This window comes from Fukomys damarensis, unplaced genomic scaffold (assembly GCF_012274545.1).
Source record: "Fukomys damarensis isolate Sample0158 unplaced genomic scaffold, DMR_v1.0_HiC HiC_scaffold_17, whole genome shotgun sequence".
NCBI classification, from domain to species: Eukaryota; Metazoa; Chordata; class Mammalia; order Rodentia; family Bathyergidae; genus Fukomys; species Fukomys damarensis.
This window is the reverse complement of record NW_022900929.1, coordinates 45,426,226-45,438,373: the sequence shown is the minus strand read 5'-3', so window position 1 is coordinate 45,438,373 and position 12,148 is coordinate 45,426,226. Positions and strand designations below refer to the sequence as shown.

Sequence of the window (12,148 nt, the reverse complement as noted above, 5' to 3'; positions counted from 1 at the left end):
GCGCCTGCCTCAAAAGCACAAGTTCCTGAGTTCGATCTCCAGTACCAAAAAAAAGAAAAAAAGAAGGAAATATAACACGCTTAAATATATATGAGCCAACAGTTTGTAACAGCCAAAACTTGGAAGCAGCCCAATTGCTTATCAACTGGTGACTGGATAAAGAAGATGTGGTTTTTTAATAAAATGGAGTACTATTCTGCGGTAAAGAATGAGAAACTAGAGACATTTATAGCTAAATGGATGCACACTGAGGCCATAGTCTTAAGTGAAATAAATAGGACACACGTGTAAATACCGAATCACTTCCCTGGTGTGAGAAACTAAAAGTGTAAATAAGGATCAAAATGTACAATAGATAATATGAAATAGGAAGAAAAGGTCCAAAGGGGAAGGGGAAGGGGAAAGGAAAGAAGGAAAAGGAATAAATATGGGAAAAGGAAAAAGCAGAAAGTCTCTGTAAATAGGGGTGGAGGGATTGAAGGGAGAACAGGGGAATGGGGAAAAAATAAGAATCAAGATATATCAAGAATTGGGACCACATGGCACAATGGGAGCTCTGCTGTACATTCCAGTTGGGGAATGAGCACAGCTATTTAATTACTAATATTATTGAATGCCTTAGAGGAGGCCAGGCAAGCCAACAGAACCTCTGACAGTAAAGTTTTGCTCCAGAAAAAAAAAAAAAATCATGAAAAGGTATAAATTCCCAGTAAGAAATGTCATCATATTGTGTACCTAAAGTGTACCAATAAACTTAATGAAATATATATATATATATATATCTCATATATATATATATATATATATATATGATAAAAATAGGAAAGGAAGAAGTCAAATTGTCTTTGTTTGCAAATGATATAATCCTATACTTAGAGGACCCTAATGATTCCACCAAAAGACTTTTAGAGTTGATAAACAAATTCAACAAAGTAACAGGATATAAAATCAACATTAAAAAATCAATATATTATTTGTGCATCAGCAATAGACTAGCTGAGAAAGAAATCAGAAAAATAAAACTAGGGCTAAATCTAACCAAAGAGGTAAAATACCTCTCCAGTAAAAATTTCAGAACACTGGAGAAAACTTTAAAGAAGACACTAAGAAGATAAATGAAGAAGACACTAAGAAGATAAAAGACCTTGCACGTTCATGAATTGGCAGAAATAGTACTGCTGAAATGGCCATACTTAGATCTGCCAAGCGATCTACAGATTCAATGCACTCCCCATCAAACTAACAATATTATTCTTCATAGAACTAGGAAAAAAAAAATCCAAAAACTCATATGGAGGGCCAGGGATTTAGCTCAGTGGTTCTGGCGCCTACCTCCCAAGTACAAGGACCTGAATTCAATCCCTGGTAGCAAAAACAAAAATTCATATGGAAACACAAAAGAGCCAGAATAGCCAAAACAATCATAAGCAACAGGAGCAAGGTTAGAGGCATTTTACTACCTGATTGAAAGTACTGGGGAAGGAAAGGGTGATTAAAAGTATGTTATGTGTATTGCATACCTGCCAAATTGAAACCCATTCACTTGTATAAACAATATTCAATGAGAAAAAATGTGGTAGTGGGGAGAAGGGCTAGGGATATAGCTCAGTGGGAAAGCTCTTGGGTTCAACCCCAAGACAACTAGATTAGTTAATTAATTAATCTTAACATACCTGTATCATTAATAGAACAAAATCTCTTTTATTTCCTTGTGTGAGCTAGGAAATTGGCACATATAAGGCACCCCCAAAATATTTGTTTTTTGTTTTTTTTGGTACCGGGGATTGAACTCAGGTCTTTGCACTTGCAAGGCAGGCGGCGGAGCCACTGAACTAAATCCCCAGTCCCCAAAAATATTTGTTGAATTATTGAATGTGAAAAAATAAATCGCAGGGTCCAGGGATTTAGCTCAGTGGTTCCACCTCCTGCCTCGCAAGCACAAGGACCCGAGTTCAATCTCCGGTACCAAACAAACAAACAAAAAAAGACAAAGAAAAAAATAAATTGCACCAAGGGCTTATAAAAAGGATTTGTACTTAAGATATAATTAAAATTTAATAAAACATCACCAGAACATTTTCAGTTCTTAGGGACTGGGGGTATATCTCAGTAGCAGAGTCCACTTAACAGGCACTAAGGCCCTGAGTTGATCCTCGGCACCTAAAAAGCAAGTGGAGGAGGAGGAGGATGTCTTAGTACTTAAATAAACTACAGAGAAATCTTTCTTTGGAATAGTATCTAAACTGGGTAACACTATTATCTGAGTGAACTGTGGTATGAAGTTATCCGAATGGAATTGGTTGCTACGATCACAATATTTTCCGCACAAGTTCATAATTTCTAGAGAGGATGATTTCCAGAGGATTAAAATTAAGATGCGGCTTTTACATTTCTAATTACGCTTGGCTTCCCAGTCATTTTTGCCCTGCTTCTTCTCCAGTTCCATGGCATAATGGGAAGGACTATTTCCTCAGATAAGATCTGCTTCCAGAGAGGCTTTCAAGTCACTTAACCTCTCTGGGTCTTACTTTCCTTATCTGAAAGATGAGATTTGGAGATGATCCCTAAGGCCCCTTCCAGCTCCAAAGTCCTGGGTGCTCACCTGTGCCTCTTGTTTCCCCTGAAGGCTGTTTCTAGTCTTCATTTTTTTCTTTTCTTTTGTAACGGGGATTGAACTCACGATCATGTGCTTGCAAGGCAGGCGTGTTGCCACTGAGCCAAATCCCCAGCTCTGTTTCTATTCTATTATGTGCCAATTATTTATAGTTTCTGACATACTTTAATTAATAATTCCAGTTCCTCCAAAGACTTCTGTCACTTAAATCTTTCTTGTTGCTCTGATTTGCTTTCCTTTCTGATTGCTATTTATTTTGTCTTCTGGTCAGGAATTTAGCTAAGTGTCACCGTGCCTGTGTTGCAAGTGCAAGGTCCTGAGTTTGATACCCAGTACCACAAAAAAAAATGTATTTTGCCTTTCTCATTGTCTTCTCCCCTCTTCCTACTGTATCTGTCTGATCATTTTCTAATGACCAGTCTGAGGATTTGAAGAGCTTTACTAATTTGTCTTTATAATGTCTCCCTTGCGCGCGCGCGCGCACACACACACACACACACACACACACACACTTTCCCACCCCCACCCTGGCCTTCTCTCACTGGCTGTTAGGTTCTTAGCCCTTCCCCCACAACCTCCCTTTCCTGTTGCACTACCTTGTCCTCTGTATAAACTCCCGTTTCCCCTGTACATAACCCGAGCAGTAGTTTTCCTTGTATAAGAGCAATGAGAACCGAGAAACAAAGAAAAGCAAAAAGACTACAGTCTACCCTTCCTCTTATAAGTATTTAAATCCCTGCCGTCCTTGACAGAACAAACTCTGAAAAGAAACATCGGACAAGATTTAGCCTGAAAGACCCTCCTTGATCTTCACTCCCACCCTCTTCCCCTAAAACACCATGGCAACTGCCACCTGAAAGAGGGTAGGCAGAAATCATCTAGTAAGGCCAGGGATTGCTTGCCAAGGCTCTCTTATTTAGTAATCTTTTGCAAACTGCGCTTTCCCTCTACTCTTTATTGTCTTATTTCCTTAATGCTGGCAAGATAAAGAACAAGTAACAGTATATGTAATTCTAAGAACCATAATCTGCTGTACTTACTTGTAAGTCTTCAGATTTTCTTTGGAATTTGAAAGTTTAAGTCATCCTCAAGGTCTTTAGCCAGAAAGTAAGACCCATCAAAGAGGCAGAAATCAGCAAGATGGCAACAAAATGTCACATTGTGGTGGGAAACCAGACTGTCCAATTAAGCATTTTTTTAAGGCAAATTTCACCCTTGCCACTTACCAACTATGAGACCTTGAGCAAGAAGGCTGTTTTATTTCTCTAAGCCTCAATTACCTTACTTATAAACTGTGGCATTCTGAATGTGTGATATGGGGATTAGATAGCACTTCTTAACAGTTATTTCGAGGACAAATTGAGGTAATATATTCAAAGGGCCCGATACACAGAATACACCACAGCTAATTTACCATTACTGCTATCAATAGAAGTGTTATGTTTCTAGAGTCCTCATTTACTTCTCTTGCAATTAAATCAAGGACTCTCTCTCTCTTTTTTTTTTTTTTTTTTTGGTACCAGGGAATCGAACAAGGACTCTAACTCTTTGAAAGGTGGAAGAAATAGTTCCATACTGTCTGCGTGCCTATAAACAAACTAGAAAAGGCAGGATGCTAAGACCAGAGTTCTGTCCTGAGAGAAGAAGCAGTGAATGAAACAGCGAAGTGTCCTGCAGCCCTTCATAACTAAGTTTTACTTTTAAGGTAAAACCAACTGTGAGTTTAAAAACACTTTTAAATAGCTAAAAAGTGTGTTAACCTTACAAAATCGACGAATGTTTAGCCAACTGTAGCACATGTTCTCGAGAAATGTGTTATTTATCCAGTGAACACATGGGGGCCAGGCTCCTGGGTATGTGGCTTCTCTTGCAACAACACTGCAGTCCCCTAGAAACCAAAAGCCCAGCCTAGAAATCACCAGGCAAGTCCAATTGTTTCAAAAGAATCCTTTAAAAGACTAATTATGTTGGTGGGGCAGGGTCAGGAATATGAATATGAATTCTCCATAAATTCCTCAGGTAAGTAGAAGGTTGGGGAAACCCTGGTCCAAAGGAGAGTACAGAGTTCTGGGAATTAGCACCACTGGCCACACACACACACACACACACACACACACACACTCACTCAACCTCATTCCAGTCATCTCCTGTACCTTGTAGTTTCTGGCTTCTTCAATTGGGGTGTTTTTTTGTTTTTGTTTTTGGGGGTTTTGTTTGTTTGGTTGGTTGGTTGGTGTTTTGAGACAGGGTCTCACTATGTAGTTGAGACTGACCTGGAACTCACTGTGTAGCCCAGGCTGGTCTCGAACTCACAGCGATCCTCCTGCCTCAGCCTCCCGAGCGCTGGGATTACAGGCGTGTGCCACCATGCCCGGACAATTGGGGTATTTTGCAGGTATCACAAAGCTGTAAGTGAAATAACTGATTTACTTTAAAAGAAAAACAGCAACATATCTTTGCTTTTAAAAAAAAAATTCAATGTTTTGTTTTGGTTTGGTTGGGTATTGCTGGGGATTAAACCTCATGTATGCTAGGCAAGTGCTCTATCATTGAGCTACATCCCTAGCCCTTAAGAATTAATTTTGACAGGGCCAGGGATTTAGCTCAGTGGTTCTGCCCTCTGCCTCACAAGTGCAAGGTCCAGAGTTTGCTCCCCAATAAACAAAAAAGAATTAATTTTGACACCAAAATACCTCAATATTCATTTTAACTAGCCTGGACATACATATTATTCTCAAATGGTCTGGATCAGCAGCAGACTCCATGGCATAAAAACCTCAACAGTACTGGTGAGGATAATCAAACCAATGGCCAATAAAGAGGCCAAAATTAGAAATACTGATAAAATTAGAAAATACCATAAGAAGGAATTGGGGGTGTAGGGAGTCAAGATATGTTCTTTTTTCCCTGTACTTTATGCCCTCCACTGGTTCTTCAGTTTCTGGGGAATTGAACCCTTAAGTTACAAGGTCAAAAGACTATAGAATATTTTCTAAGAATTAGATCACATAATGAAAATAAGAAAAATTGCTGTTCTAATTTTGGGGGTTATTGAAACTCTCTCTCTCTCTCTCTCTCTCTCTCTCTGTATGTCTCTCTGTCTCTCTTGTTTCAGTCTCTTGCTCTTTCTCTCCCTCTCCTCTTTTCTCCTTTTCCCTCCCTCTCTCTTTCCTCTCTCCTCTTCACTTCACCACACACAGAAATCCCTTTTCAAAGGGGCTTTTTTCCAACTCAGTGAAGTAAAGTCTTTGCCCCTTTGTGGGAAAGGCTCATTAACATTCCCACAGCAGCATCTCTTCAAGGATTCTACTTTTGTAACTCTGTGGGGAGGTCAAGAGGCCACAGAGGAGAGGTAAAAGGGAAAAAAAATGGTAAACGGGGGAGGGCGGAAGAAAGGAGATGCGGGGAAAGAGCCCTTCCTCTCACAATAAGACTAACAAGAAGGAGGGAGGAAACATAGGAAAAGATGAAGACGGCCATGTCTCGGGAAAGTGACGTGGGACCCCCAGGTCTGTGCCTTGGAGATTTCATGGACTCCTGAGAAAAGGAGAAAGCTGTGTTTCTTCCCTCCTTTATTTTTCCTCACAAAGCATATAAATGATGGAAACAGTGGGATGAGAGGCTAACAGAGTCCAGTCTATTACACTGAGGAATTAGAAGCTTTCCTGGCTTCAATGTCTCCATTTTTCTTAAAACAGCCTAGTAATAATGGCTTTTGTCTACACAGAAAAATTAACCCAACTAATTAGACGATGTCAGAAATAAGAATTCCAAGGGTGGAGAGTGAGGGAGCCATCCAGGGTCCTGACACAAGGATCTGGAAAAAATAATGAATATTCTGTGAACAGATAGCAGAAGCAGAGAACAGAATGCTTCCCAAATCTCTTCAGAAGTAGGTACCTGCAGGACTGAGTGTAGCTCAGAGGTGGAGCATTTGCCTACCCAACATGAAGCGCTGGGTTCAATCCTCACTGAAGAAAAAAATAGTGGGAAACCTGCATCTGTTGTCTTCCTCTCCTTTTCTCGGTATTTGCCAAAGTATTCTGGACTTGCTGAAGAGAAGAAATGCAGAAACCTTTCAATATGCCCCCCACACCGTGAGCTTTGTTTTGCTTTTATTTTTCTCTGAAGACAGAGATTTACATCACTAAACGAAAAGAGGAAAAAATAACTCCCACTTTTCCAACTGATTATGTTTCAGGTGCTTTCACTTCTGCCTGCAAAGTAGAGGCACAGAAAGTTAGAAGAAGGAGACCCGGGCATTATAGCTAAAAGAAAGGACACGTCTGGCATCGTCTGTGCCCAGTAGCTCAGTGTTACTCTAATTCAGGTAAGAACAGCACAGTCAGAACTTAAAAGGGCCGGGGATTTAGCTCAGTGTTTCCGCTGCCTGCCAAGGTCCCAAGTTCAATCCCCAGTATTAAAAAAAAAAAAAAAACAGGAAGTTAAAAAACAATTTGATTCCTTGCACCTCAACAAAGAAAACAAAAAGATTAAAAAAACTAAAACTGTAAATGAGGACCAAAATATATAATACATACTGTGAAATAGGAAGAAAAAGTCCAAAGGGGAAGGGAAAGGGTGGATAGGGGAAAAGAAGCAAAAGAAAAAAAACATGAAAAAGGAAAAAACAGAAATAAAGTCTTTGTAAATAGGGAGGTGTGGAGGGGTTGGAGGGCGGGCAGGGGAATGAGGAGAAAATGAGAACCAAAATATATCAAGTATAGGTACAAATTCCCAGTGATGAATGTCATCATATAATAAAATTAAAATGTACCAATAAATTTAATGAATTAAAAAAAAAAGAAGCTGCAGAACAATAAAATGACACTGAATGTACAGGCTGAGCTAGAGATACCTGGCTATTTGTCGAATGACATTTGCAGAGACAGAGCAAGTTTGCTTGTGTGTTTTGGTACTGGGGAATGAATCCAAGGCCTCTGGCTGCTGGTGAGAACCCTATCCCTGAGCTACATATTCAGCCCACCGAAGATGGAGGAATGCTTAGAGGTCCAACTTCATACCCACAAGAAAATCCTTTGCACAGAATCTTTGACAATTATTCAACCTCTGTGTGAACATATTGAAGAGAGAGATCACAAATCACTGTAGCCCTTCACACTATTAGAAAGCTCCTTATATTCAGCTAAAAGTCCCTCCTGTTAGGCTTTTCCCTGGGATACAAGGAACTTATCAGCCGCATTCTCAGGAGCATCTGTTTATCTATAGGAATTGGACAGGACTGGGAGAAACGTAAAGCCACTGCTCCTGTTGTTGTAAATGAAATCATTAAGATCAATCATTTTTTTGTTTGTTTGGGTTTTGGTTTTTGCAGTACTGGGGACTGAACTAAAGTTCTTCACCCTGAGGTACATCCTTGACCTTTTGTTTTGTTTTGTTTTTTTATTTTGAGACAGGCTTGCCTAGAACTTGGGATCCTCCTGCTTCAGCCTCTCAGAGAGCTGGGATCACAGGCTTGCACCACCATACCGAGCCCCCCCCCCACCTTATGCTGGCGTATTGTTTTCACGATGGCCTGTTGTATCTTTACCAGCAGAGGATGCACCTGTGTTCTTCTCTATCTCTGTTATAACATAGCTATATAACCTTGGATAGGTTACCTAACCTCATTGGGCTTTTTGATTTCTCCATAAAGGGATCCCCTACAAATAGGCAGGGTAGACCTGCTGTGCTAAACTCAAAGCTGTAATATTAAACATATATGTTACATAAATAAAAATATTATATAAACCATCAAAAACTGTGCAAACACTTACTATTTTACTGCTTATCTATCTTTACTCAATCTTTCTGCCAATCTTTCATTTTTGACTGAAAAGCGCTGACTTGTTGCCTCCTAACTAGGACACACCAGAAAATCTTAGTTGAAATCCCAAAACATCCACATTGTCAAACAAGCGGGGGCCAAGGATTAGGAGTGAACCAAAAGCACTGTGAAGCTGTTGGAAGAAGTGTTAGAAAGACAAGTAAGGGAGTCTCTGAACAGACAGCACAGGGAGAGGCCGGAGTCCCGGCAGGGAGGAGAGGGTTAAATCCTTCCCTCAGGAGTACAAAAGAAAAGAGTGTGCGGAAAGATTAGGATTTTTGCTTTTACAATGGGAGCTGCAGAAGCGTAGGGAAGAAGCTGAAGAAAAAAAGGGGGCGTCTCCCCTTTAAAGACTTGCAGAGATTGAGAAAGAGAGAGTCAGGATCAGAGAATCAGAAAGAGCCCGTCTGTCTCTGGGAAAGGAGAGCATCTCTGCTCACTGTGACTTGCACTTGGAGGAGAGGCATCGCTGGCTTCAGACCCAGGGGTAGATCGGACCAGGTCACTCCGGTGGAGCCCCTCCCTCTCCCACCTCGCCACCCGGGAATGTCTCGGCGAAAGCAGCGGAAACCGCAACAACTAATCTCGGACTGCGAAGGTCCCAGCGCGTCTGAGAACGGTGGGTGCCGGGACGGGTGAGGGGTCCGGGAGTCCCAGCCCGTGTGGGTCAGGCCGGGGCAAGGGGAGGGCAGCCGGGCCACTGCGAAACCGGGCGGGGGAGCTCAGTCCCCGCGGGTGCGAAGGAGTCCACACGATGGGAGTCGGGTGACTGCGCTGGGAAAGGTCCCCCTGGGCTTTCCTCGGGATTCGTTCTGTTTGTGTTTTCCTTGTTTTTCTCTGGATGAAATGGAGTTTTCAAACTGGCGTCGCATCCCCAACCCAAGAGTTTTCTCTTCAGGTCCCCCTTTGCTCACTGGTCTTTGTGCCGTTGCTAAGTAACGTCCTCAGACCTGAAGACCAGTCTCTTAGGGGTGGTGCCCCCCCCTTTCTGGAGAGTTGGGTTGCAAGAGAATGAATTGGATAAACGCGAAGGTTCCCCTGAGGGAGAAGAGAAAAAAGTTTCTCATTGTTGGGCTGAGCTGAGAGCAGATCAGAGCTCCCCAAGGGAGAGAGCTAATGTCGGTCAGAACCCAGCCTGTTCTGGGTGTGTATCCCTATCCTCCGGAGGGGAGGCTGGAGGACAGGTCCGTGAGAGGAGTTCAGGTTTGTTTCAAGGGAGGTCAAGCTTAAAAAAAAAAAAAAAAAGTGCAAGCTAACATAACTGTTAATACATGTGTATCATCTTACAGGGGTATTACTATGTATGTTTTTTAAGCAACAGACTTCCTTTATAAGAGGGAAAATTGTTTGCCCTCTTGTAACACTCCAGTAAGTAAGTGAAGGGCAGATAGCTAATAGAGCCATGAGGATACTAGGAAGGGACATAGTCTAAAGCCTCAGAGACAGGGAGAGGCAGTGTCAGAACTGGAACTTAGGTCTCCAGGTGCTCAGGATTGGTGCTGCTCATTCTGGTAAATCTGGGTTTTGCAAACTTGTTTGATTATGAATAGATGCAAACGAGGGTCTAGGAATCAATATCTTCTGCAAGTGCCCGGTACTTCTCAGTATCAAGCAAGCTTAGGACATGCTTGTCAGTGGTATGGCTACCTGTGTGCACTGGGAAAGTCTAGAGACCTGGCTCAGGGAGCAACTATTTACTCAGAAAACAGTTGATATGCACAATACTGCAGCATCAGGTTAAGCACAAATGGTCAGACTTCCAGCCAAATCCTGACTCCACCACATTGCCTCTCCGCTTCTGTTTCCTGATCCGTAGTAGCTCATTAGGGTGTGAGAACTGAAATGAGTTAATACGTGTAAGGCCTCAGGGAAAATACCCAGCATAAATGAGTGCTTAACACATGCAGTGAAGTAAGCAACTGCTTTGTGCATGAGAGTAGGGCTCACACTGTCCTATGTGAATGCAGCAGCACTGACCGTACGGGCTGAAATAAAATCAAAGCTCAGGAACCTCGTGGCAAATTTCACCATTTCTTTATGAAACGTGTGCCATGAAAACCTCTAGGACAGTGTATATGTAGTGATTGAAACTAATCATAAACTTGCATTTCTAACCATTGAGGGGGGGGGCACGGGGATGACTTCAGGTCAAATCAGGACTCCAAGTGCAACAAACAACCTAACAGACACGTTAAGTTTGGAATAGGACATATCTTCCCCAGCCACTGCTGTGTGCTGTAATCCCACTGTGGCCATATTTAGAGGTTCTGTGGTGGCAGCATCCTTCCCTCCAGAGACACATTAACCCTCCTTAATGCTGCTATAGGCCGGATGTTTCCTCCAGCGCACGCTACAGGAGACTTCCCCTACCGCAGCAGAGCTGCCTGGGTCCTGCTCCCCTGCTGGCTCAATTGTGGAACTATGCTGAACACCCACCTCCAGTCCCAAAAGGCCTCTTCTCTCCTTCCTTCCATCTGCTCAGCTGGGACCCAGCTGAGGCAATATTTTCTGAGAGGCAGTCAGAAGGTATCTCTAGGGCCAGGGATTTAGCTCGGTGGTTCCACCGCCTGCCTCGCAAGCGCAAGGACCAGAGTTCTATCCCTGGTACCGAAAAACAACAAAAGGTTTCTCTGCCCCCATGGACTTTCAAGCCCTCTGAGATATAGCTCCCTCCTGGGGATATGGACACTTGGGAGGGGGTAGAGACACAAGGGAGTGCTACTACAAAGCTGTTGCCATAGAAACAATAAAGGCTTCAATTCAGCAGAAGCAACAAATGTCAGATGAAATTTTGCCCGTGAGTTACGAAGGAGGAGAAAAATAAATACAAGGAGCCAGAAAGTACCAGTAAACCTCTGTTAAGATCTACCTTGAGGGCTGGGGATTTAGCTCAGTGGTTCCGCCACCTGCTTTACAAGCACAAGGACCTGAGTTCAATCCCCAGTACCAAAAAACAAAAACAAAAAAACAAAAGATCTGCCCTGAGAAGGTCTAAGGGGTTTCTCATGAGAATTCTGCTGAAAGTGGGCAGGGGATTTGGCTCAGTGGTTTCACCGCCTGCCTCACAAGTGCAAGAGCCCGAGTTCGATACCTGGTACCAAAAATAAATAAATCCTCTGAAAGAAAGATTCGACCTTAGTTGCTTTCACGACCTGAAGTTTCACTGAGTCTCATCTGCAATTTGCGGTGGCTATCTAGAACTTCTTCCTGCTCTTATAAGTTTACAAATATATAAATTGCTCCCTCCCTTTTATAGACAAGTTCTATGTCGGGGATGGGGGTGTGGCTCCATGGCAGAATGCTCACTTAGTGTGCCTGAGGCCCTGGGTTATGCTTTACAAAGAATCCTTGAGTTACACGATCAGCTTCTGATTTTTATCCTACTATAAGCATGGCCCCAAATTAGGCAGGAAGGGGCTCGGAGTGTAGCTCAGTGGTGCAGCACTTGCTTAGCCTGCAAGAGGCCCTGGGTTCAATTCTCAGCACAGAAAAAGGGAAGGGCAGTGGGAGTGCTCATTTGGGGCCTTTTTGTACACCTTTGATATTGTAGTCACTATCGTAAGCATCAGCACACATTTATTCAGTAGACTAGAATGCCACTAATGTTAGTTTTTGGCCATATTTTAAGCAGTGTTCACCATATATGCAAAGCAAATGCTGAGTTTTTGTTGCTTTTTTTTTTTTTTTTTTTTTTTTTTTTTTTTTTG

General features: G+C 42.4%; 1 protein-coding gene across 1 annotated transcript in view; it reads left to right on the top strand.

Moving 5' to 3' along the window:
• The first annotated feature begins 8,587 nt into the window (after positions 1-8,587).
• Sall2 (spalt like transcription factor 2) overlaps positions 8,588-12,148 on the top strand; it is a 13,611-nt gene continuing 10,050 nt past the window's right edge. The window contains exon 1 of the mRNA XM_010637819.3: positions 8,588-9,060. Coding sequence (XP_010636121.1) covers positions 8,988-9,060 — 73 coding nt within the window. The 5' untranslated portion in view covers positions 8,588-8,987. The remainder of the gene's footprint in view (positions 9,061-12,148) is intronic.